This window comes from Protopterus annectens, chromosome 2.part1 (assembly GCF_019279795.1).
Source record: "Protopterus annectens isolate FY-2018-M chromosome 2.part1, PAN1.0, whole genome shotgun sequence".
Classification (NCBI taxonomy): Eukaryota; Metazoa; Chordata; order Ceratodontiformes; family Protopteridae; genus Protopterus; species Protopterus annectens.
Window position 1 is genome coordinate 914,805,882 of NC_056729.1, and position 27,589 is coordinate 914,833,470.

Below are 27,589 nucleotides of genomic sequence, written 5' to 3' on the forward strand. Positions count from 1 at the left end.
TGACCACCACATTGCCACTGTGGTCAGAAAGTCCTTCTGTGGGGCACATCTCATTACTAAGGGTTTTGTATCCAGGAAGGAGGAGGTCATTGTCTCCCTCGACTCTTCCCTAATTAGGCCAGTCATCGAGTACAGTGCCCTATTTGGCATGTACCTCACTAGACACCTGCAACAACTGGAGAGACCACAAAAGTACCTCACAAAGAGGATCCTAGGCCTTAAACACTTGTCCAGTATGGACAGACTAAAAAAAAACTCCAACTATTCTCTTTCTCTTATCGCTTACTTAGAAGTGACCTCTACTTAACTTTAAAAGCCATGTCTGACCCAGTTCTGTTAGAAATGCTACATCTAAAGAAATCCCAATCCCTCCACACCGCATGCTCTAGAGACCTCAACCTCATTACCACAATCAACAGAACAAGCTGGAGGGACAGGTTCATAACCCAGTGACTGCCCATGCTATGGAATAGACTTCCCATACATATCAAACAGAGCACCTCACTGGCCCTCTTCAAGACAAATCTTGATGAATGGATGAGAGATATAAAATTCACCCCGGGGATCACTCTAGTAGCTCCACTTGACAGAGGCACTGAGAATTAGTCGGGTGGCACAATGCCAGGGTAATTCTATGGACTAGGCTTGTAAAGGCTGCAGGGCCATTAGACTAGTACACACCTATGAACCTATGAGCATATCTTTCTCTAGAACAAAATGTCTTTCCTGACAAACTACCTGACCAGCCTGTAACAAAAGCAAACATCTCAGCAGGGGAATTTCTGAGGATTCTGGGTTGCATGGTTTCCTGCATTCTCATGATTTCACTTCCAAACTTAGACATGAGAAAACTTCAGTGGTTCCTTTTAAAAAAAAAAAAGGTTGAACATCATTCTGAACCCCTGGATACTCTATTTGCCTCCTCATCCATGCCTGAAGGAGTTGCTGTGGTGGAAGAACACCATACAGACGAACCTAGAGATGAATTTCTATTGACTAGAAGCAGACAAAGACCATCACAGACAGTTAAGACAGATCTTGCTGGGGCCCAATTAGATTCCAAGAAAATGCAGGGCATCTGGACACCACAGCAGAAAAAACGGTATATAAATCAGAAAGACCTAGTAGTAGTTTACATGGCCATAAAGCCTTTCAGCAGAATTTAAGCCCAAGGAACTTGCAGATTTGGATAGACAACACCACAGTAATGTCATACGTAAACAAGTAAGGGGGGGTACCCTGTCCTACTTTCTATGTTGTCTCTCAAGGAATATTTAGATGCTGGCTCAGGAACTAAAACGGTCTCTCATAGCATCTTATATTCTTGGTCAGAACAATACCCTGGCAGATTCTCTAAGCAGGGATCTTCTAGACCTCAAGAGATGTATGCTGATGAGAGAGGTGTTTCTGAACCTAACAGTGCAGTGTGTGTGTGTGTGGGGGGGGTCAGTAGGGTTGCTCGTCTATCACCAGAACATATCACTACAAAAGATCTGTTTCAGAACTTAGACAGGGACTTGGAAATAGACACTTTCCCTTTCAGATGGACACACCTATTCATGTATGCATTCCCACCTTTGCCTCTGATTCCCAGGGTTCTGATAAGTCAGGATGGACAGACCCAGCATGATCCTAGTCTCCTTCCTTTGACCCTCAGCAAGGAGAGAGTCCACACCCTACCACTAGAAGCAGATGATCTCAGTCAAGCCAAGGGATCTGTATTCTATCCTCACCTAGCCACATTCAGATTAACAGCCTTGAGGATTGGGTTTTGACACTAAGGAATGTCGCATAGCCCAGGGATTTGCTTTCCATTCTAAAGAAGGCAAGGAAACCCAATACCAGAAACTCATACCTGGCAAAATTGAAGAGGTTTTCCATCTGGTGCCACTGTAATAACACCAACCCTTTTTAGGCAGACATCAAGTTAGTCTTTGAGTACCTCACAGGCCAGTCTAAACAGGGACTTTCCTACTCCAATATTAAAGTAAATGCGTCTACTATCTCAGCTTGTCTGCACTATTCTCCACCTATCTTCTCACATCCTTGCATGAAACTTTTCCTAAATGTGGTCAGTCACTTGTGATCACTCAGAAGGAACTCTATTCCTGCCTGGGATCTAAGTTATGTGCTAGAGAAACTCACCTTGTTCCCCTTTGAAATAGCTGCCTCTCTAAAGATGATGACTTGGAAGACCACCTTCCTTATAACCGTCACCTCAGCAAGAATGGTTTCTGAGCTACAAACCTTCTTGTGTTAAGAGCCTTTCACTGTTTCACAGGGATAGTGTAACCCGTAGAACAAACCCATCTTTTATGCCTAAGGTTGTATCAAAACTTAATCTGTCAGGATGTCTTCTTGCCAAATCCACAGAACAGAGATGAACAAGTCCTTCATTCCCTGGATGTAGTCAGGCAAATCGGATACTATCTAGATAGGACCAAAAAACGCTTTAGAGCAGATAGGTGGTTGGTGGCTTTCACAGAGGATAGAGGGCAGACCTGTCTTCAGACAAACCATTTCCAAATGGATAGCTGTCTGCATTAAGTTCTGTTACTCCCACCTTGCAAAGACTTTACCTGGTCATATTAAAGCCCCAGTCTACCAGGCACGGAGCAACTACCACTTCTTTCCTCAAAGGAGTCCCTACCCAAGCCATTCTAGAGGTGGGTACATGGAAGTCAGTACACACCTTTACATAATTTAGGCAGTATCTCCAGAACCTTGTTTTCTAGGGTCATACATATGACCTACCACCTAACAGTTAGCTTTGGGAGTCCTCCCAAGAATCAGTAATGCAACACTGACTATGAAGAACATAGTACAGTTGTGCCCTACTACCGTAATTGTAGATATTTGTCTACACCAGTGTTGCAGTACATACTCCCACCCTCCAGCCCCTCTATCTGCTGACCATTTTTCTCCTCATTGCTGGGTGCAAGGGGTAGAGGAGTTCACTGCAGATAGTTCTGTTATCTACCTCATCCCCTCTTCCTCTTTCTCACTCCTATTGAAACAACTGAGGAGGTGGTGCACTCCTCAAGCAACAGAGTGCTTGTTAACTGATTGGAAGGGCCTGAAGACAGCACCAACAGATGGCCCTCGTCTTACCTTGATGTCCAGATATCTGTCTTCAGATGTCCGTTCACTAGGAATAATACAAAGACTCTGGAAATTGGGCTGGTTGTGGGCTTCTGCATGGCAACCAGACCTAAGAATCAGTATGGTAGCATTGATCTACCTGAACATGTACAGTTGTGGTAAGTGGGACACCGCTGTACTTTTTTTCTCCCTTTCCAACCCCCAAATTCCCAGCCTGGCCCATAGCCCCCCTTCCTACTCAGAAGATATGGGACAGATTGGTCCTTGGATACCAAAACTGGCTAGATATATAACATCAGGTGAATGGGTCATACAGATAATCTCCATTAGTGGTGCAAACTGCATATTCTGTCTCTCTCAAAGGTGCAGTACATCCCCTTAGTCTCAAGAGAAGGTTGCCTGATCTGCAAGCTCAAATTCAGGAGGCGGTGCAGGGGGTCTTGGCCTATACCTGGAGTGTTTTCAGAACTTTTCTGTTTAACCTTGCCAGAATCTAATCTGAAATCTTCTAAAATTGTAGCCTTCTTAGGGTTTTATTGGTCACCACTGTATGTATTACCTTCCTACCACAGAAAAAAGGGAACATTTTTTCCAGGACATGGGTCTGATGCAAAAGTTACAGCCATTGAATTTCTAAGAATCTTAAGGTATGTGGCTGTAGATGAAACTTAAATTTTGTTTTTTGAAGCACACATGGGATCAACAAAGACGTTGTGTAGAGAGAAACATCCCAATGCTACCTTGTGTGAGGAAGTAGTTAGAATTGTGGGTAACGGAAGCATTCAGGAACAATAAGATGCCCTTCATACAACTATCACCTATGCAGACTTTGACCACAGCTGTCTCAGATAACATGGGGTGCACATACTTAGAACTTCAAAGTACAGGCGAGTTAGAGATGAGCAGAGCAGAAGAGGCACATCAAATAAAAGTGAAATGAGGGCAGTTATTGAGGCCATCAGGAGTCTTTTTAAATTATTACTGAAGACCAAGTTCTTTGTGTGATCACAGACAGTATGACAGTCACGTGGTACATAAACAAGGAAGGAGGCATATACTTGGCTCTCGTCTTTGAATGAACCATTCAGGCTTGTGTGGAAGTCCAAGCAGTGCAGATGCTTCGGAGGGCTTTTTACATACCCATTCTGTTCTGAGGGCTCCTTACATACCCATTCTGTAAAACTTCTGTCAGGCAATTTAAGAACAACAACACAGATCCTGCAAGTGGATGCTGGACAGGGATACATATTCTTAGACCTTACAGTCAGATTGGAATACCAGAAATAGATGTTTGTGGTTGCCTGAAGAAAAATATGGCTGTGGAAATTATGCTCCAGAACCCCATAAAAGACAGGCTTGGTAGCTCAGGTCTTCAAAATAATGAGAGATGGCAAGCTGAAAACAATGTTGATTGCCATATTCACTGGGTCGGGTTTCTTCTGCAGATGGTAAAGAACCCTCCTCTTTTGCCTCAGCATGTGGCTCTCCTGTCGCACATTGGGATACCTGCTGTACCAAAACCCAGCCATGCTCAGCTTTACTGCAGGAATGGTTTGACCTTACCCTTTCAGCAGCTTTATTTAGAAGATGTGCAAAACATATGAAGGAGTCTAGGAAGCAAAGTAGTTGAACATAATATCAGAACTGAAAAGGAGCACAGTATTCCTAGATGTCCTTTATTCCAATGTTGCTGTATTCACTAATGGATTTACCCTTCTTCCGATCAGTTTGTCTGGCCAGGTTTCCAAAACGTTTCCAGTCCCTGATGGTGCGTCGTACATCTGACGTGTTGGCAGGTACGTGGGCCATAAATGTGATGTCTGCTTGCACCTGCCCTCAACTTTTCAGCCGCCAGGCATACGCCAGATGTTCCTGCTACTCACAGACGTCGGATCAGTTTTGCTTCAAGATAAGTACCCCATTGGGAATTTTCTTCAGTCCTTTTTTGTAGTACTATAGTCTATTAAGGTCCGGTAAGAGCAAGTGCAACTCTGGTCACCAAATTCCCCACAAAGGCACCCACGACCAGTGTCTCTCTGGTTTGGGCAAGGATCATAATTATAAAAACTGCGCCATCTTTGGCGTTCGTCCCTGAGACTCTTTGTTGCCGACTTCGGGCCCTTGACTTATACCTTGAAAACCAGCGCCTTACAAAAATCGCTGTCTGTATGGAAGCTGCCCCCGACACCCCATCTGAACTACTCAGGAAGAGGGCCAAGCCCATGCAGCCGTCTATTTCCACTGCGCCTCCCTCCACTGATTCTCAGCCTGTAGCCATCGTCAGCTTGGCCGAGGAACTGGCGTCCGCCACTTCGGTAAAGCGGGTACCTATCAGGAGGCCGCACAATCCAGAGCGGATGACACATCCAGGGAGGATATCCCGGCACCCGATTCAGACGCTAGGGCAGAACCAGTGACTGGGATGAGCACTTCAGATCAGGCCTCCACTGCTCGTACTATAACTTCCAGGCCTACCGCTAGCCAGACGTTGGCTAGGCCTACCAAGAAAAAACAAAAGATGAGGCATATTCTACCAAACCCCGGAGGCCTTGCCCAACTGGCAGACCTTCAGCCAGAGCCTCTACAACGCCTTCCTGGCCCTTAGGCCTACTGCAGACCTTCCTCCTGCTGCTCCTCCTCTTCTCAGTCCCAGGCCTCTCCTGCCTGAGAGAACTCCTAGCGAACCTGCAGGGGAGGAAATATTGGACTCCTCAGAGGATTCCTTGTCTTACTCTTCACAAATTTCTTTTCCTCTGGGGTGTGGATCCACAGACAACGCCTCTGCACAACCTGACTCCCCTGTGGAAGACCTTACTTTCGGGGACACAGTCAATCTTATGAGAAAACACTAAATTTGGAATGTGCAGACATGTCTGAGGCTCAAAAAAGATTATATGACCTGATCCAAATGGAATCTTCTAACCTGGCTCCTATTCCACCTGTCCAGCCTGCCTTCTTGGATGCTTTTGCTGCAGTATGCACAAATCCAGATTCCCAGCCACCTTCCCCTTAGAAGGGTAGACAGATTATGCAGGGTACCTGACGCAGAGAAATTCTTCAAGTGCCCTCCAGCAAACCCAGCTATTTCTATTGTTACTGCCCATGGCAACCAAACTTCTCCCTACTACCACTCTCCTGCCTGCAGATAAAGATAGCAAGGCCATGGAGAGGTGGGGAAAGAAGATATACACTTCTGCTACCCTAGCTTTTAGGGCTACGAATTACCAGTCGCACTTGGCCAAATTCTCCCTGGCCTTACTAGACAAAGCCTCCAAAGAACTCAGTGATATCCCTGACTGTACTGCAAAGGCATCCCTGTCTTCCTTGCTCGGGCTCCTCTCCCAAGTTATTAAACACACTCTCAGGTGTGCATATGATGCAGCTGAGGCCTCTGCCAGGTCAGCTACATCTGTGTCTGTGTTGAGGAAATACTCTTAGATGCGTCTACAGCACCTCCCAGATGACTTCAAGGCCAAACCCTTGGATGCACCTTTGGATCACTCTGCCCTTTTTTGGCACCAAGATGGCTGACCTTTTCAAGTCACTCAAACTAAAAGGGAAAGAACTCCAAAACCTAAATCATGCCCTTTTCTCTCCAATATCAAAGTTCCAGAGGAACTACCCAGCCAAAACACAATTCATAAGAAAGACGTCAAGGCCTTCTGCCCCTCCAGGTCTAGAAGACCCCACAGGAGGCAAACTACTCAGCCTACGACTCCTCAGGCCACTGCCCAGAGACATCCCTTTCCAGAGTAGGCAGGCAGTGTCTGACTGCCTGCCTCCCTTAATTCCCCCACCATACCTCTGGCCTCTCGTCTCTCTCACTGCCTCCCTACATGGGCCTTAGTGACATCTGACAAATGGGGTTTGACTGTCCTGAGGGAGGGTTACTTCATGTCTTGAATCTCTCCTCCTTCAAGACTACCTATACCCCCCCTTCTCAGAGGTCCCTCCTACCTGAGGTCCTAAACAACCTGTTACTCCAAGGTACCGTAGAACTAGTCTCCCCCTCGGCTCAAGGGAAGGGCTTCTGTTGCAGAATTTTTCTGGTGCCCAGGAAGGAAGGACCATGGAGACCCATCCTAGACTTTTTCTGTCTGAACCTCTTCCTTCTTGAAGGTCCCCTCCTTCAGGATGATAATGCTACCCATTCTTTCTCCTCATCCTTCCTCTGGCCTCCATGATGACCCTGGACATCAAAGAGGCCTATCTGCACATTCCCATAAAACCGTCCTCCAGGAAAGTCCTCAGATTCAAGGCAGGCTTCTCTCATTTTCAGTTCTGTGCCTTGCCTTTTGGACTCTCCACTGCACCTAGGGTATTTACAAAATGCCTAGCTCCAGTCAATGCTTACTGTAGGACAAGGGGAATATATTACTGCAGGACAAGGGGAATGCAAATTTCCCCGTACCTAGACGACCTTCTCATTCAAGCAGCAGACCAATAAACCCTCCTTGCCCACACAAAGGAGGTCCTGTGCCTGCTGCAGTCTCTAGGGTTCCTCATAACCTTCCCCAAATCCCAACTAAATCCTACACAAGACATTGTCTTCCTAGGATGCAGAATCAGGGCAGACCTCAGGATGGCCTTCCTACCGGAGGAAAAAGTGCTTTCCGTGATCTACCACCTACAAACTGCCCTCTTCTCACCTGTCCTGACTGCGAGGGAATTCCTCAGACTTCTTGGGTACATGGCAGCTACTATTCTCATGCTACCCCTGGCAAGGTTACACATGAGGAAAATGCAACGGTGTCTACGCTCGGTATGGACCCAGCACTCGCACCCCCTCGAGTTCAGGATCCCACTCTTCCCCTGCCTCCACCAAGAACTGAAGTGGCAGCTGGTCCAGGTTGCCCAAAACCCAAGCCTTCCCCTGCAAATGCCCTCCCGTTCCCAAATCATGCACACAGATGTGTCAGATCTGGGCTGAGTGGGTGACTCTGGACACAAGAAAGGTGCAAGGTTTATGGACAGACACACACAAACAATGGCATATCAACATCAAGGAAATGTCAGCCATACTTCCTGCCCTACAGGCCATTTAACATTTCCTCAGACAGGGCATTCTGAAGATCTTCACAGACAACACCACAGTAATGTGGTACCTGAACAAGCAAGGAGGGATGCAGTCCTACCTCCACTGCAGGCTAGTTCTACAGGTATGGGATCTGGCCATCTCCCAGGGAGTCTCCCTCCAGGCAGCCTACATCCCGTCCCAACACAATTGTCAGGCAGACTCTCTAAGCAGAACCACCTCGGACAGTCACGAATGGATACTCTCAAGAGATGTATTCCTAGATTTGATCTACAGGTGGGGTATTCCACAGATAGACCTGTTCGCCTCCGCCACAAACAGGCGACTCCAGAGCTACTGCTCCAGAACTCACGACCCGAAGGCACTGCATACAGATGCCTTCTTGATGTCTTGGAAGGGGAAATTCCTGTACGCCTTCCCTCTGATTGGGAGAGTCATACTGAAAACCAGCAGGACTCACCAAAAATCTTGTTGGTGAGTCCCTACTGGCCAAGGCAACACTGGTTCCCCCTACTTCTTCAGCTCTCCAAGGGCAATCACCACAAGTTACCCCCCGTAGTGGATCTACTCACACAGCACAAGGGGACACAGATTCACCCACAGTGGAGATCTCTGCACCTCTCCCTGTGGCTGATAGGATTCTGATTCTCTTCAGACACCTGTACAATGAGGACGTGCTCTCAGTCCTGCAGGAGGCCAGGAACCCAACACAAGGAAATCTTATCTCTCTAAATGGAGAAGGTTTTATATCTGGTGTCACAAAAGACAAATGGAGCTGCTGGACAGCGACCTGCCTTTGATCCTGTCCTACCTGTGTGAACTCCTGAAGACAGGCTTGTCTTACTCCTCCTTAAAAGTACACCTGTCTGCCATTTCTGCCTGCTTGCCTATGGAACCTCCGCTAGCATCCAGACTTCCTAAAGGGTGTTTTACATGCAAGACCCCCCAGAAAAGCAATCTCTCCTTCCTGGGACCTTAATTATGTGCTAGAAAAACTCACTCTGCCACCCTTTGAACATTTTACTGTCGAGTTAATGGCCAAGGTGGGGGGTATTCAGAGTGCATTCCTTCTCCTCTTCCTCTTCCTCATCATCATCTTCATTATCCTCCCCTAGGTTGGTCTTACTTCCCATTTTTGTCCAGGCTTCTTTTGCATTTCTGTGTTGAGCTGCTGAACCTTGAAGGCAAAACGGTTAGGAGGGAGCAAAACTGACTTGAAATTTTGCATTTGGAAGACAGTACTACTAGTAGCTCTGGCATCAGGCAGGAGGGTCTCAGAGCTCCAAGCCCTTATGGCTACCCCATCCATCCTAGTTTTCCATATGGACAGGGTCATCCTCAGGATTAATCCTTTTTTCACCCCCAAGGTGGTCAATGACCTCTCCCTGAGTCAGACTGTTCACCTACCCACCTTCTTTCCACAATCCTCAGGGAGACAGTCCTTCACTCCCTAGATGTCCACAGGCAACTTTGATTCTATTTGCATAAGACCAAGCCTCTAAGCAAATCAGATCAGCTGTTTGTTTCCTTCCACCCCAGGGCTCTGGGGAAGGCTGTGGGAAAACAAACCATTGCTTCTTGGATTGCTAGAGCCATTTCCTTTTGTTACACACACCATGGGAAGACACTGACAGGCCATGTCAGAGCTCATTCCACGAGAGCCATGGCTTCCTCTGGAGCCTTTTTTAAAGGCCTAGACACCAACTCCATTCTGGAAGCAGCCGTCTGGTCCTCTGTGCAAAACTGGACCACATCTTCAGGGCCAGGTCGGGATTTGCCAGGGCTATCCTGCATGGGTTCCTGGAATCCTCATTCAGACCACCTCCCAGCCAGCAGTGAGCTTCTGTACTCACCCACTAGTGAATACTGCAACATTGGAATAGAAGGACATAGGAGAGTTGTGTAAAATCTTACCATAACCGTAGATGTCCTTCTCTTCCATGTTGCATTATTTCTTCCCTCCTACCATCCCCCCTCTTATCTTTGCACTTGCTCTCCTTAGCTTCTTTACAGGCTATGCCATCAGGGCTAGCTCCATCTGGGCCTTCCTTGGTTCTGATGGCTGGTGTGTGCAGATGTCATATTTATGGCCCACGTACCTGCCAACATGTCAGACATCCGACGCACCATCAGAGACTGGAAAAGCTTTGTAAACCTGGCCGGACAAGCTGATCGGAAGAAGGGTAAACCCACTAGTGAATACTGCAACATGGAAGAGAAGGACATCTATGGTTATGGTAAGATTTTACATAACTTTCCTTTTTACACTGGTTTCTGGGTTTCGCATATTCATCAGTTAAAGTGCAGTTGTCCACTGTTTCTGCATGGCCATCAGTGGATCCATATATTGGCATAGGTGCCATCAGTTCGTGAAAGTTTATCCCCCACCTTAGACCACTCACACGGGTCCCAGGTTGTGAACTAAATTTTGTTTTAGAAAAATTAGTTTTAACTTTATATCCATTTGAATAAGCAGTTATTGCACACCTGAAATTCCTGACTGGGAAAACTGCTGCTCTCATAGCTGTTAAATCTGCCAGGAAGATCTCTGAGCTTCTGGACTTAACATGTAGAAAGCCCTTTTGATGTTTCTGTAAAGACAGAGTGACCCTGAGATCTAATCCCTTTTCATTGCCAAAGGTAGTAACAAAGATTTCCATGAACCAGGGTATTCAGTTCCTTTTTTCCCCTGAAACATGAAAATAAAGCAAAGGAGAGAGGATTTGGCATACATTTAGTGTGTATAGAGAATTAAGATTTTACTTCTACATATCCAAGGGAGTCAAAAAATCTGAGCAGTTCCTTGCCTTTACACCACAAAAAAATTAACAATTTAAGAACATACTGTCCAAATGTCTGGCAATCTGTACCTTTTGTTGCAAGTGGCATAAAGGTTTACTTGGAAAGGTAAGGTCACACTCTACCAAGGTCTAACATTATAGCTTCTCCATGTATTTTCCAAACACTACAGGCTGGACATGATTTATGTGACTGGATTTGCCTCTGCTGTGTTGAGGGGCATGTTGTAGTCCTCCTCTGCACCTCCACTAATTTTTCTTTCTCCTTGGAGGTGAACAGGTTTGGGAATCATGATTGCAGCAGTTGTGCAGATAACTTCCATAATAGTGTATGTTAGAGTGTACGTACTGTTAAACTTCCACCATCCCATTTTACTGTCGAGTTAATGGCCAAGGTGGGGTATTCAGAGTGCATTCCTTCTCCTCTTCCTCCTCCTCATCATCATCTTCATTATCCTCCCTAGGTTGGTCTTCCTTCCCATTTTTGTCCAGGCTTCTTTTGTATTTCTGTGTTGAGCTGCTGAACCTTGAAGGTGAAACGGTTAGGAGGGGGGTCCCTCTTTAGAAGCTTACAGTACTCACAGAATTAAGTGGGACACGAAAGAACTAGACATTATTGCACAGGTGGACTCCATCTTTATACCAGGGCTTGCAGATGTCTTGATGGAAGGAGTCCTCAGCTTGATGTGAGGGAGAACATGAATGCTGTGCTCTGAGAAGTCTGACTGGATGACAGACTCTTCCTTAGCATTGAAATGTTTGTTCATGACTGCAGTAGTGAACACACAGTAGTATATATTATTATGGTAAGTTACCTGCACAGCTTTATTTTCCCTTTACATCTAGTGTGGTACGATCAAGATTTAATTTAGTATGTTTAAAGATTTAGGGGTGTGAAGGAGAAGAGGGTTTATCCCCACCCCTGCAAAAAAAAAAAAACTTGTTGAATTAGTTATTTTTCAGTGGTTCTGGAATTCTGGCGTGATAATGACTGTGCAATAATGAAATCTGCATTGATAGATGTATAGGGTCATAGTTAATATGTATACACACACACACGTGTGTGTGTGTGTGTGTGTGTGTGTGTGTGTGTGTGTGTGTGTGTATACGTACCTAACATTCACCCGTGCAGCTCTGGGCAAGTAGCTGTTTTGAGAAAAAGTGTCAGAAAATCATGTAGGCAAACTAAATTAATTCTATTTGGAAGCCTCTCAGGAACAGTCCTGGGGGTCCATATTTATAAGCCCTGTACAATGTGGACTGTCCCTTCTCAAAGTTTGTGAAAGTAGTAAAATATGTTGAGGACAGTGAACTATTACACTTTTTTTAAAAGCAAAATAGTTTGTAAACTGGTCAACAGAAAATAGAATATTTGTAAATAAAAATAGCATTATGATAGTTAATTAGTGATATTTTTGCTTTTTGTAGAAAATAAAACAGTAGACCCATCTTAGAGGGTCAAAGGAGTCCTGATACACAGTAAATTACATTTGTCTCTACATAGAGATCTTGTATGTAACTAAGCATCCAGACTTTCAGACTGTATTTTAAAATAGTTTTTAGCATTTGTAACATGGGTTTTCTAAGAAGTCTTCATAAGCAGCAGTCTGGAATATGGTACAAAATGATGCATGCTAAAAGGCTTGAGTAATACTCCATGCACTATTCCAGTTTTTGCTCATTTATGTTGTCCAGAAAAGCTGATTTGTTTAAACCAATTGTCAGTGAGGTATCATCAATAAAGTGGATATCTGTTATTCAAGGTATTTATTGCCAAATTGCTCAGTAATCTTTAACTGAGAAACACATTTTAAAATGTGAAACCAAGGAACAGTCACATTAGGCTCCAAATGTCCCAAGTGTTTTAAACAGAACAAGGAGCTGACTTCAATGCAGGGTGGTAAAGGGCTTTTTCCTGCATTAGTAAGAAAATAATTGAACTCTCACTATTTTACATTTAATATTCCTTTTCTTGAAACTGAAATATAGACTAGAGAGGTGTTAAGTTATGAAGTTTCAGTTTTGCTTTAGAGTAGTGTCACTGGAGTGTGGAGGATGGGACATTACTGACAGAACACCAAGACTTCCTCAGGAATGTGCTTGTGCTGTCTGAACAAGACTGCTGCAGCAGTGAAGTCTCAAAAGATTCACTTTTACGTTGAGCTCTTCTTGCATAACTATACTTACTCTGCTGGAAATACCTGGACAATTAGACACGTATTTACAAAAAAGATAGTGAATTGGTGAGATAAAATGGGTGTAGTGTTGTGAAACTGTGGCAGTTTATTCCTAATTATTACTTTTTCTTGGGCCCAGAATGAGATTTCTCCAAAATATTCTGTACCTTGTAGAAGTAGGAGCTATTACCTATGGTAGCCCAGTACTAAAGGTTAACATTTTCCAACTTTTCAGTTGTAAAGCTGTTATTTCCATACATGGCTTAAGAACATCCCACTCCAGGAGTCAGTCTTTTTGATTGGGTTGCCTTGGGTTGCTGTTGAGACCCAGGGATGTTTCTGTGATTTCTCTTCTTTCTTGTGTCCTTTTCAAGATTTTCTTCCATGCCTTCCTATTTGTGCATTCAAACAACAAATTTGTCACTGAAACTAGATTTTTTTTACATGTCTGTTACGTCTACTGTTTATGTTCATAACTATGGTTTTGTCAGTTTTTGGTGCCAAAATGAAAGCAAATCCTGAGCCTTTAGGTCTTTGGACATGCTGTAGCTAGTGAACATGGAGGACGGACATTCTTTTAACTGTCATCTGATGCTCAGAAGTCTGCCAGAAATCGAATTAACCACAGAAACAGCATTACCTACACGCTAGCTGACTCATCTCTGTTTTTATAACCCTCTAGAATTCCAGATGCCATGCTTGGCTGATCTCCCTATCAGCTGCAGGTCAATTTGCAGCCAAATATGCTTTGTTATAAATTTTTGCAGTAGAAGATTTGAGTAGCTCTCCTAGCTAGTATTTACTAGAAACACTTCTGAACTGCAGTCACTGGTTCTGGATAACGGTCATGACAACCTTTTTTTGTTTGTAGAAACCCTGCATACAGAGTGAAAATAATCTGGGAGCTAGGAAGCCCTAGTGTATAATGTTATAGGTGATTTGTGACATTGAATTGCAGTATTAAACAAGCCAGCGCTTTGCCTGACTGGCTCTGTGCTGTAGGTTTTAGTTTTTGCACCATGTTATTGAATTGCAATGTTCCTTGAACAGGTATAGAACTGTATTGGACTTACGGAGGTAGGATTTTAGTCTGTTCAGCATTAACAAGGGAAATTTGTCATAATGAAAACTGAAGTGAGTCCTGCAGTTATTAAATGAAAAATCCTGTTAAGTTAGAAGTTGATCTGCTTAATGTCTGTCTAAACTCATTTTATGAACTGTTATATTTGTTTGGCACAACAGGTAAAGAAGCTGAAAAAAGAACTTTCACAAATGAAGCAAGAGCTGCTATATAAGGAGCAAGGGTTTGAAACCTTACAGCAGTAAGTACTTTGACTTGGTTACCACTGAGTATTGTAGCTAATGCTGGCCTCATTTGGTGTTCATCTCCATAACAGTACACTCTGCTTTGCAGCAGGGCTGCCGTGTTTTACAAGTGTTTCAGCTTCTCAGGAAAGCCTTATGTACAGAGCAAGAATAGGTTGTATGCCTTTCTCTGTCTTTTGTGAACTGTTGTTTCTGATGTCAGAACTAAAAAGGTGCTTAAGCTATCAGAGAAGCTGAACTGCTTGTAAGACTGGATAAGCTGCTAGCTGTTCCCAGGTGCATCTTGGCAGTGAATCTATGAATATGCTGTTATACGTGTTCTTAAGTAACCCACAATGTTCTTTCTGCTATCCCCAGGAGATGATGTGAATTCTGGAAAGTACTAGAATTTTTTTTTTGTTTGAGCTTGCATCTGCATTGTAAATGTACATTTCCCATGAACGTCACCTAAGTAAGAACTCTGAGTTACAGAATAAGCAATGATGTTTTGCTTTTTAATGATTAAATATGCTATCCACCCCTTGTAATTTTTAAGTTGGACTGCATCAACCAACTACTACCTTTTTTTTTTTTTTCAACCACCTCCCACTAGTATTGTCTGTAAAACAAAGTGACCAATTGAAGCTGCTTTGACGGCAGGGTTGTACTGATCTGCTTGATTCATTTTGAACTGTGGTGCAGGCGACATCTTTTCTTTGCTAAGGATTTTATTAAACAAATCTGAAATTAGTTTTGCAATCTGCACATTTTCTTGATTTAAGTTAGCGTGTGCATATGATGCTCTAAACTGTGGTTTGTAGATTGATTTGTTTTTGGCAGTTATATGTATCTTGTGGTGTTCTGTAATGTTTGCTTATAATTTTTTGCCTAATGCTTGCTGCTAATCAGAGTATGAAGATGTTTTATAGGTATGTTCACTTTGTATCTTACTAATGTATTTGTGTTTTGTAGTTGTGTGTGTGTGTGTGCGCGCATGTGAGCATCCAAATATATGTATGTATTTGTGTGTGTGTGTGTGTGTGTGTGTGTGTGTGTGTGTGTGTGTGTGGCACATTCTGAAAGTGTAGCACTTTTCCAGACTTCTCCTATGTCCCTGATTTTGTTCATATTTTTGGTTCATTCCGTGTAAAATTTGTGATTTTCTTGCAAACTGTCGAGGATGGCAGTCTCTTAACAATGACGGCTGTTTGAGTTTCAAACTTCGTCCTTCATAAAACACATGCTATTGCAGCAGCTAAGTACATCAGAGCAATATTTAATACCTATGTACGATCTTGGGCCTTTGTCCCTCATTATGTCTGTCTTTGTCTCTGATTCTTGTACAGAGAGTTTCAAAGCTGTGCAGGCAGGGCAGGTGTATAATCTCTTAGTTAACTTCAGTGACCTTTTACCTTGCTGCAAGTCCTAAGCCTGGGGTACACAACCCAGATGTTACTTGTAAATGGATTTCATTTTTGAGTTGCTTTGCTTATTTTCTTTCTTTTCAGTTATATTTTCAGGGTAGTAGCAGCTATTTTTATATAAAAATATTCCTTGCTGAGTTTCACATATATTTATTATTTTATTTATAATAATAATAAATAAGTAAATAAAATAGTTTCACATATATAGCAGCTTTCACCCACCCAGTAAGCGCTACAGCATTTTGTTAATATCTGCTTGTTTTAGCATTAACCATGGCTGAGTTTCCAGCATGGCTTCTGAAGACTTATAGTTGGAGAATTTAATATCATTACAGAATATTTAATTTTACTGTGGTGGTGGTGCTGCGGTAGCATTGTTGCTTCACAGATAGACATTGTTCTGTTCGATTCTCAGCTAGAGCGTCTTCTGTGTGGAGATATGCATGAATGGGCGTACCTTCGTTGAAGGTTGTGCGTCAGAGCTGGCAACTCAGCACATAAAAATGTACTGCCAATCATTAGCGGACCGGAGTTCCGCTGTGGCGACCCCTAACCAGGAAAAGCCGAAAGACACGACGACAGGATATTTAATTTTATTTTTTCTTTAGGGTCTGCCTAACTAGCAACTACAAGTTTCTTTACAGAGCATGTTTTCTTTCATGTCTCCTAACTTTAGTTTTTGACTTTATTTCATTGCTATATCCCAGCAAATTTACAGTCAGACTAATATAGACTTATTTAATTAGATCAAGATTTTTGCAAACCTGTAAGGATGTTTGTGTATTGTATTTTTATACCATTTTACTTGTTGATTATTCTGTTTGAGTTGCATCATTTTGTCATTTTTATTTTTTAAACTTTGTGAAGCATGTTTTCCTGATTTAAGTTGGCTTGTGCATATAATGCTCTAAACTGTGATTTGCAGAATGCTGTTGATTTGTTTTTGGCAGTTATATGTATCTTGTGTTTCCGAGTAGTCATAACCCTTGATCCTTTTGAAAGTGGGAAGTATTATATTATATATGCAGATTTCATGTTAATTAGTCCAGATTTTTGATGTCTGGCGGTTGAGGGGTCTGCACAGTGGTTTGATTACAAGGCATCCTCACTACATGCTCAGACTACTTTAACCAGCTCCTCTTTATCCGGAGGAGTGGCAGCTCTGCTCAGTAGTCCTCTCAGATTTATGAAAATGAACTAGGTCAAAAACCTTAGGGGGCTTTCATAGCATGGAGTGCTAAGCTAAGGTTGTTTCTTAAGAACAAGTAAGAGACTGGATAGAGGGATAGATACTTTAGTCTGTGGGGATCACTAAAATGGCTTAAAACCAGAGATTTGTTTAGCTACGAATCTTTGAATTCAAGGGGTAGAAAGTGCTTAGGGAGGAAATATAGTCTAAAGAAGTTGTTTATTTGATAATAGGTCTGCTGAGAAAAGAGTATAGGGGCAAGAACATTCCTGAATCTAAAAACAATGCCACAGCAGATAAACTTTTTTTTGCGGCAGAACTCTGACTAGGACAGAGACTTGCTGGTCAAAAAAACTTATTTTCAGTGTCAGTACCATGGTCTTTAATAATGGGGTCTATTTTGAAAGGAACACACAGAATGATAAAAGAAAGGGGAAGGTGCCTTAATGAAGGTAACTGTGATACACATTTGAGCATTTAGGGTAAGCCCTTAATTAGAGCACCAGTGTAGATCTAATCTAGGCTTTGCTGGTGAATTTGACTGTCATTTGACAATACTACCCCCCTATTTGTAGCCATTCATAAACTTTTTTTTTAGTCTGCACAGACCTTGAATGTCCAAACTTACTTCTAAGAAGTAAATGCCAAACAGGAGGGAGACTCCAAGACTGAAACCTCTGGGGCACAGCTAGTAACATTTCTGCAGCTAGAGGAAATACCCCTTACTTGGGGGTATGAGTGTGGTCTGACAGGCAATCAGCTACCCAGCAAATGACATAGTACAAATTTTAATGTTGTGACTACAGAGTTTGCTTATGTTGCCCATGTGGAAATGGTGTCGGAGGTTTTAGCAAGATTGAGTTAGGCAGTACATACAGTATGGCCTTTTGTGACCTTGTCAAAAATTTTTAAGATTGAGTAGGCATAACCTGTACAAATCTGGACTGATTAACGTCGACGGTCAGGACCTGACCCAAGTCATTGTTAGTTTACTGGTGATACATTCAGTAGCTTTACAAATAATGTGAGTGAGGCTGATACTCTTATAATTACAGGGTTCGGTTTGAGGCCACCCTTGTGGTGAGGGAACACTGTGTCTGTTCAAGTTTCAGGTACATAGCCTGTGGAGAGACTAGGGTTAAATAGAAGTAATAGAGGCTGAACTAATATGGTATTTGATACTCCCAAGCAGACCAATATTGTTGGGACCCATGGAGCTAGTGTGCTTTGATTTGGAAGGAGCAGAAGCCACTTGATCAAGGGTGATAACAGATGTTACAGTTGGGGAAGGTTATAGGGGGAGATGGATTTGTGGTTGGTCTGATGTGATAACTTTTTTTAGCTGTAGTTTTTAGGTGAGAGCTGGCTACACCATTAAAGACCAGTTCAGAGCAGGACTGGATATCACTTCTGAGTTTTCGAATGCAGCTGACAAACTCCTTGTGCTTGTCCTCAGTAGTGGACGCAACGCTAAGCTCAGAACTGGCTGTGCACGCCGTAATTTGTATGCATGAGGGTCTTGTGTAATAGTTACTTCTGTAGCATAGGAGGGAATGTTTTTACAAAAGTCTTGAATATGGGCATTCCACCTTACTGGCTTAGTTTTGAGTTTATTTTGAAGTAGGTGAGAATGACCCCTTTTATACTTTTGTCTCTGTTGTTCATGGCCCTGTGCTTGCTGACATTCAAGCCATTCAAGCCTTCTCCTTGTCAGGCTCAGCCTATTCATTTCTTTGCATGAGTGACATATGCCCAGGACTGTGCAGAGGTGAGAGTTTGCCAGGGAAGCCATCATATAAGCTGCTAAGAGGGAGAGTTGTGCCCTCCTTCGTGTCCTTGTAATTGAGGGAGTGTTTGTGTAGCTGTCTGAATGTTGTTGTGGTAGCGTACTAATAACATTTTAATCATTTTTTTCATCTGTTTCTGGACATTATTATGTACCACAGGACAGTATGCAGATCTAAAAATAAATGAATGCTTTGTAGAAGATTGGGGAATGTGTGGAGACACAGTCGTAAGTGATTTGGTTTAGTACATGACATTCTACTGACGTTTGTTTGCTTTCCTTGAGTGTATCTTTTAATATTCAGCTGTTTGGATACATTTTTTTCTGTAAATTAATTGTTGCACTTGACTGTGGTTCCTTTCCTTCCTTGTTCTAGATTTCTCTGTTCTTCATTCCCTTTTCTGTAAACTTCAAAGTAAAACATTTAAAAGTAATGTACCTGCTCTATTGTTGGACTTGACAAAATGTAGTGAGGAATAAACTTACTTGAGGGTTATTTATAAAAATGCAAATCATTCATTAGCAGCTCCCAGTATGTTTCAAGATACTAGTACTTTGCACAATATTTTCTTTTTTTCATGTTTGTTTTAAGCAATAGGAAGATGAAGTTACATAAATGAAGAAAAAGGTGACTTTTTCTTTGAAAGACCAAGTCCATCTCCCCAGCATTTTGAGACTACATTTCTCACATATTTCTGCTGCCTAGCCTCCAGCTGTAACCAGATACCATTTTAACAACTCTTACCTTAATCATTTAACCAGTCACATCAGATCTGCCCAAGTAGAATGGTCAGTTATTGCCATAGATTTGTGTAAAAAGGGGCGGCAGACTCAAAACTCTTCTTGTCACACCAGTTTTTCTTTATAGCACTGTTATTTTTTTCTTTTCTTCCTAATCATCCCATTGTATACCCAGTGTGAATTTCCAATTTCCTATCCGTTGGTCAAGGTTATGCTTAAATGGGGTTTAAATAATGTCCTTATGCTGTGTCAAATATAAAGGACTCCTACATTTTTCAGTAGGTGCCATAGGATATTTTATATCCTGAGCTTCCACATACTCGGGCAGGATAACACACTCAGGAGTGCAGCATCCCACTACCTACCCACAACTTACTGCAGCAAAGGTGTGTGTGCTACCTGTTACGCCACAGACACTGAGTCACATTCTGCCACACGTTGCATTTGCTTTATTCTTTGTATGTAATCCTTGCACTGGTGGGCAGTCAGTTCAGTTTACAGCATTTCTTTGAAAGTTGCATAGCAATTAGCAAAGTTTATCTTGTATTTCTCAACCTCTGAGCATAAAAAAATCATAGCAGAGGGTCAAAAAGAGGCGCACTTTGCACAACAGAAGCTCTTCATACTTTAACCCTGTGTTGTTAGTGTAAGGAGTTTTTCTATTGGAGTAGTTTTATTTTTTAAGTAAAACAACAGGTCTGACTTTGAGGTTGTCACTAATTCTAGGAGGAGCAAGGCAAAATCTGAGGGCCTAAATCATAGCAGTTGAAAAGTATGGTATTTCTGAGAAACACCAAATCATTGCCAGGTAATCATTAGTCAGTACTTATTTTCACTATGGCAAAACAGAATAGTTTTGTGTATGTGTGCCATGGAGAACGCTGTATTAACTTTCAGCACAACCATACATGATTTGGCAGTCTTTTTTTTTTTCTCCCACTTGTACAGCTTAATTTAAATGTTTGACAGTGACTGTAGTTTTAAATGCATAAATAAATGTCAGAAATATTTTGGAAACTACTGTGGTGGCATAGAGGGATAAAACCCTGACTGCAGCCCAGACAAACTGGGTTTAGTTACTGATGACTGATGGAGTGGCAGGGAAGGAATGGGTGTCCTATCCCTAGTGGAGGGGGGGCACTTCTGTGGGCATCTCCTGCAACATTCTCTGGTGGAGGCTAGGGATATTGCATTTGGGATATGTGGCCCAAATTGTGGCTAGCTTGGGGACATGGCTGAGCTGCTACAGAGGCGGGGCAATGCACTGCACATACCCACTGCACATCTGCACTTTAGACATTACCACAGAAATTGTGAGGGGGAAGTAACAGGGGTAAGTCAAACATGAAAAAAGCCACTGGTGGATGTTAATGGAGAGATCTCCAGGATGCCAGTAAGATATCCCGTGGCCCCAGCATTATTAGAAGAGATTTGGGAAGTTAGGAGGTAGCTGGTAGACCCAGTGGTTGATGTGGGGCACTGGGTAAAGGACTGTAGGATGATGCAAAGGCGACAGAACCCTCCCCATTCTTTTGCCAAGTTTATCTACTATTCATCAAAGACACCTTTCAACTCAGAATGCATCAACAATTTAATATCAGAAATGGTGAACTAAGAAATGAGTTTATATATATATATATATATATATATATATATATATATATATATATATATATATATATATACACACACACAAAGGGTGCATCTCCCTGAACCCCCATGTGGGACACTCCTCAAGTTATATATACTAACTCTATGGTTGCATCACACTGGAGATGGGCTAAAGCACTTATTTGCCTTGCACAGTACACTATGTTGTGGTAAAATACACCATGATATTTAAATTTAGAACTAAAGCCACCAGTGCAGTGACCACCTGTAACTGTACCGTTTTGTCTCTAAGGACTGACGTACAGGATACCATTGCATTACACTAAGTAACTTGTGTTCATTTGTTTTCTCTGGCAGTAGAGTGACTGACCTCAGTGGAAGTGGAAAAGATTCAGATGATTGGCTTCTTACTCTTGGCAGAAAGACAGTGGCAACATTTGTAATGTTTTAACCTTGTCCAGTTACCTGGAGGCAACTGGTGACGTGTTGCATTAGACATGAAGAAGTAGGCAATATTGGAGGCATCTTGATCATACTTTATGCATGTTTATTGCAGGAAAAATGCACTGCAATTTTGATTTTTTCAAGTTGTCAGTTGCATCTAGTCATTTGATAATCTTAAAAGTGATGAAATAGTCAAGATCTGCTACAGCTTGTCGATGTTAGAAGTCCATGATTGAAGCCACACAGTCACACACACACGGTTTTCTTTAAGTGAGTCTATAGAATCCCTTTGCAAATGAGGATGCCATTGATTTGTGACTTGTCTTTAGGGAAATGGGGTGTTCACATTCTGTATATTTTAAAGCATATCATGACACCTGTTAAATGCATGTGTCCTGCAGAATGGGTATATTTATATTCTAAATCTGAGATCCATTACATTTTTACCCAGGAGTTGTATGTTGGGATGTCAAGGGACTAGTGTTAGTGTAGTTTTCCTGGATTAAATTACAGAAACATTGACTTGTGCAGTACTTTTCCGTAGACTAAAAAGTTAAAGAACCCTTCCTCTGAAGTTTCTCCAGAGTCAAAGAATCTGAAAGTTTGAGCATTTTTCTTTCTAATTTGCTTATGTCTACTAACTTACTTGTAGCTGGAGTATTATTTGGAGCCATGAATTTCAGAAATCAGTCTGTGTTGTACCGTCAGAATATACAAAGGGGAGACATTGCTAGGATGAAGTAGTGTCTGCCTTCTCTAATTAAACAAAAAAAAAGGCAGTCACCCTGTTTGACTTCATATAATTATGGGAAAAAAATCTTCAGACAAGAGTATAACGTAACTGTTGAGACTAGAAGTTGAACTGACTGTTCTGCTAGAAGCCTACGTTGAGTGGTGTACCTGTACAACTGAATGAATCGTAGGCTATTTGTATTGGCATTTACTTTGTTACTGTTTACCCTGCGGTACTGCGTGGCTTAGGTTGTGGCTGATGAAAGGAAATACTGACCCAGCCTATCCACTCTTTGAACAAGTTCACTGTCATACCAACAGACAAAAATAATCTAGTTGCTTTTTTCTTTTCAGGTCTTGATATATTTGTATGTACCACCTTAAGTGAAACGTTGGGTTTGCATTTAAATGTCAGAGTTCCAGCATGAATACTTAATGGTGAAAGAACCTTTTATGTCAGCTAATGCTGTCGTTCTGTTGAGAATTTTTTATCTTTGGACTGCATTTTATATGGAAATATTTTAATGTGTTGCATAAACCTCACGTGGTTTTACTTGGATTTAAGGTTAGCCAAGCACACTGTTTTCATTAGATTAATTTAACAATGGAACATTGTTTCAAAGCAGCTTTCTAGTAAGTAGTTTTGATCAGAATCCAAAGTATGTTTGAAAAATTGTCAACAAAATAGCAAAGTCAGAGACCAGTTGTTGCAATAGCTGAATCAGACATTTTTAGCTGAAAAAGTCATCTTAAACCCAGCCAGATATGATTTCCCCTTTATAGTAACTTCTTTTGCAGCCTTATTCCTTATTTCATTAAGTGTAACACAGCAGTTAAAGATAGTTATAGATGCTCACTCGACTCCTACATATTGTGCGATGTGCCTAAAATAGTGGCATTCTTTTATGCTGTGTCACGGTGATACTGTATACATGTTCTCCCAGTATAGACAGAGTTGTAACATTTATTGGTTTGACTACAAGCAAATTATTTTTAAGAATTAGTATGTTTGCCTTTGTTGTTATTGTTTCTTTCGGCTTTTCCCAGTTAGGGGTCGCCACAGCGGAACTCCGGTCTGCTAATGATTGGCAGTTGATTTTTACGTGCTGAGTTGCCGGCCCTGACGCACAACCTTCAGCGAAGGTACACGCACATTTACGCATGTCTCCACACAGAAGACGCTCTAGCTGACAATCAAACGAGGCAACATCTTGCTGTGAGGCGACATGATTGCCTTTGTAATTATTCTTTGTATATGTCTGCAGAATCTGTTTCCTATCTTTCTCTGTACAGTAGCAGTATTTGTGCTTATAGTTTCATTATTTGATTACACTAGTGTGCTCAGTTCCTTTTGAAGAATTTTGATGATTATATTTCTTTCAGGTTAGAGTGTCATTTCTGTAGCATGCAGTTTTAGATATTGCATAACTAATGTGTATTCTGCAACACGGGTGTAGTTTATTACCAAATAGTACTGATGAAATGAAGCAGTAAGGCAGTAGCTTCAGTCAAAAAGTCAAAACCGTAAGGTAATTAGATAGAGTTAAAGAGGTACAGTAGGGAGCGGGAATCTTAAATGTGGGCCGATAAGGCTGCAAGAACTGGTCTAACTTGATTTTTTACATCCAGCTAGATTTAGACTTTAAGGAATCTACTGTCCTTAGTCTCTCTGATTTTTTTTTCAGTAGTACCACAGTGGTAACTCTGATTTCCTGTTTTGATGGGTCCTATGGATAGTTTTATCACCTCCACCAATTACAGTTAGCATTTGACATTTTTTTTTTAATGTTCCCACTCTTATGAACAACTACACCCATAATGGTTCATGCTGTAAGTAATGTGTAAGTTGTGGAAGTGTGCTTGTCCCTCTTTAAGTTTGCAGTAACCACTTTTGTTATTTACGTTTGCTCTAGTATCTTTTCAACACAATATTTTTATTGTAGCTTGTAAAACTATTTTTTCTTGATTTACCATACCATTTATGTCCCTGAATGTGAGTCTTTTATTTTTAATGTCAATTGTTCTAAATGTAAATCAATAAAAAAAGAGCTGCCCTGGCAGTTGCTCTGTTCAAACACAGCTTGGCAGAGGGGGACCTACCCATCTTAATTCTTTCCTTCAACCTCTTATATGTCCTCCTAATTAACCCTTTTATTTTATCAGAGCATGCTTCCATTGCTCTACTCTTCAGAATCCCAGATGATTTTATTGAATGTTTAATCTGCATCAAGACCAACCAACAATAGTGGCATTTTCCTTACATTCTGCTTCCCTCTGCGTCATTTTATTAATGTTCTCAATTGTCTGCCTGCCCTCCAGAAAATGTCAGTGGTTCATATCCAAAAAGTCAGCAACATCTTTGTCATTCTCTTAGTATAGACATAAACACTGTAATCCCTCCATCCATCCTCAACACCCTTTTCCCATTTTACACATAGGGTTGGGGTGTCACTTCAACAGTGACCGTTACCTCGTGCGAAGGTTTATACCACAGGGTGGCTAACGCTAATCTTGGATTAAAATTAAAATGGGTCTATATGAAGCTTAGTCTAAAAGGTCTTTACTATCTTTGGGTAATACGGCCACCACAGCTTTCTTCCAAGATGCTGTGATAATCTTGCTTTATCTTTACTCCGTGGGTTGCTAGCTTCCCTTTTTGGCTTGGTGTGAATGACCTGTTTTCAGAGGCAGATATCTAGGGACTAGTACAAATTTATCATATATGTATCAGTAGATCTTCAAATTACTTAGATGCCTGCCATTGTATGGGCATCCTACAACATAGCTTCATAGATTAGTACTAGTCTAACTGCATTTGTGGGCCATTTTAAGCCTACCCAATTTGCCCCATGTGAGAATCAAACTCTACACCTTGTGTCTGCATGGTGAATACATTAAACATTATGCCAACCTCCCAACCTAAAGTTGTATATAGGTCATAAGTTAATAAAATAGTATTAGGTTAACTGTCCTTGTGGACCATTCCAATCCCAGCTAATTACTCCATGTGAGACTCCAACCTTGATTGTTGTGCTTATAAGGTGAACATCTTAACCACTATGCCAACCTCCTTTTTTGCTTTCCATATGATAAAATGTATCTTTTTTGTTTATCATAACAAGCAAACAACAAATCCATGTTTCCTTCAGCTTTATTGTGTGATGTTATAGCTAAAAATTAATATAAACATATTTTGTTTTTAATCTCTCTGAGCTTGAAACAGAAATGTTCATATCATTTAAAAGCATGCTCTTGCTGATCCCAGCATGCTTACAAACATAATATTTCTGTACCAGGTTTCTTTCTTCATTTAGTTATTAAAGATTGGGTTCTTTTTGTTATGTGCAGCAAAGCTAGTTTCAGATGTTGCTTTAGTTTAAATTTAAGCAGAAGGCTTGGAGTGGGAGCACTCTGCAAGTAGCAGTGGTGAGGCTGTTTTGAAATTCTAAACATAAGGGGGCTTGACTGACTGGTCAGTACCTCACTGTAAGAATTAAGTGGCGCACATGTGGGTGATTCAAGGGGCTGTACAATAATGATGGGGGTTGGGAGGGTGGTCTAATGGTTAGGGTGTTTGCCATACAAACACAAAGTGCAGGGTTTGAGTCTCACAAGGGATAATTGGCTAGGCTTAAAAATGGCTCGCAAGGGCAGTTAACCTAGTACTAATCTATGAATCTATGCAAACCTTTCACAACTATATTGTCAAGAAAGTTTTCTCTGCTACTTCTCTGAACTCAGTTGTTAGCTTTTTGCTTCACAAGATAAAAAAGAAGCCCCCCCCCCCACCAAACACACAACTAACAAATGTAAGATGTCCTGAGTGAGTAAAGAAGTAACTTTTCAAGTGGTCAGTACCACCAACTTAGAAGGCTGTGAATCTGCACGTGAAGAGTAAACCTGAGAGATTTGTTTTTCTCCCTTTCCCTTGTATGTGTTCTCTCTTATTGCCTGATGATGGTCTAGTTTATATTTTCCTGGCCAGCTAGTGTGAGAGTCAGATGCAGGAGTCATCATCTAGGTAGCTGTCAGGGTTTATTTTTTAATGGTTATTATTTATGACCTTATTACCTCCCCTGGTTGGGGGATGAAGGACCTGATCTCCACTAGCCCCTGTTCTTTCCTCATGTAACTCTATGCATCTATGCACCAGAGATGAAGGATATTGCAAAACAGTATGGTGAGCTGAATGTACACCCTAGGGTTGCTTCAAGGTCTGCCAAACATCTTCCGAATTTGTGATCTGAACTCCCCCCTTCTTTCAAGGATGGACATGCCCATCCTACAAGCAGCAGCTCCAACAGATTACCAATCAAACTGGGTTGTAGTTAGAGCTTTATTCATGTGTGTCGGTACAGCTAGAAATCTTGAGAGTTTCTTCATAAAAAAGTAAATTTTAAGTGTTAAAAATGATGAATGTTAAAAAAGATCACTGCTTGCAGTAGTGTAAGCCATATGGGTTACGTTGTCTTAGGTTCAGAGGTGTATATTAGGCTAATAACAAAAAGGGTCTTTACAAGTGTAGCCATGCAACCCAACCCAGTTGCACCTCCCGGTAACGTGTGTCTTAATGGGAGAGTTTGTTTGTTATAAAGGGCATGTTAGGGTGTATGTTTGTTAGGAGGAGTATGTTAGTAGGTTGCAAGAAAGTTATGTAGGGGGGTATGTTAGTTAGGGAATGCTTACTGCCATCCTCTGTCTATAAGAGACATGGGGACCAGCCCGAGGATGAATTTGCAATTTCCCATCCATTGGCCAAGGTTACATTTGAATAGGGTTGGAGATGGACTTTGCTTCATTCACTAGGATGTAGAGCCAATTGCAGAGCATGGGGAAGCTTTGGGTCACAGATCTGTCTTGCCAGCATGTTCTGGTTATGTCACAAGTAAAGCTGATATCCCCGAATCTGATGTTTCTGGTGCTTTTGATTTTGCAGATGTGCAAAACCTCCATCATGGCTGGATCTAAGGAACTCCTATTGCTTCTCAACAGCCTGTAGGAAACAATAGACGCAGGGTTCTAAGGTGATCTGTACAGGACATTGTGTTAATACCATGGTGAGGAATTTCTGTGGCCGTTCTAACTGTTGCATATGCCTAGTGATGTACATGCTGAAGTGGGCATTGTATTGAATCATGTGCCTGATAGGGGATGAGTAGAGTGGTGCTATACCTTAGACCTGAATGTCATACCCTTACTTATAAGTTGGGCAACATAGAATGATTTTCTTACTACCTTGGCTACG

The 27,589-nt window shown here is 41.8% G+C and overlaps 1 protein-coding gene across 1 annotated transcript in view; it reads left to right on the forward strand.

Moving 5' to 3' along the window:
- WWC2 (WW and C2 domain containing 2) overlaps window positions 1-27,589 on the forward strand; it is a 1,656,421-nt gene that overhangs the window by 736,250 nt on the left and 892,582 nt on the right. Inside the window, exon 5 of the mRNA XM_044062544.1 lies at window positions 14,355-14,434. Within this exon, the coding sequence (XP_043918479.1) occupies window positions 14,355-14,434 (80 nt within the window). The remainder of the gene's footprint in view (window positions 1-14,354; window positions 14,435-27,589) is intronic.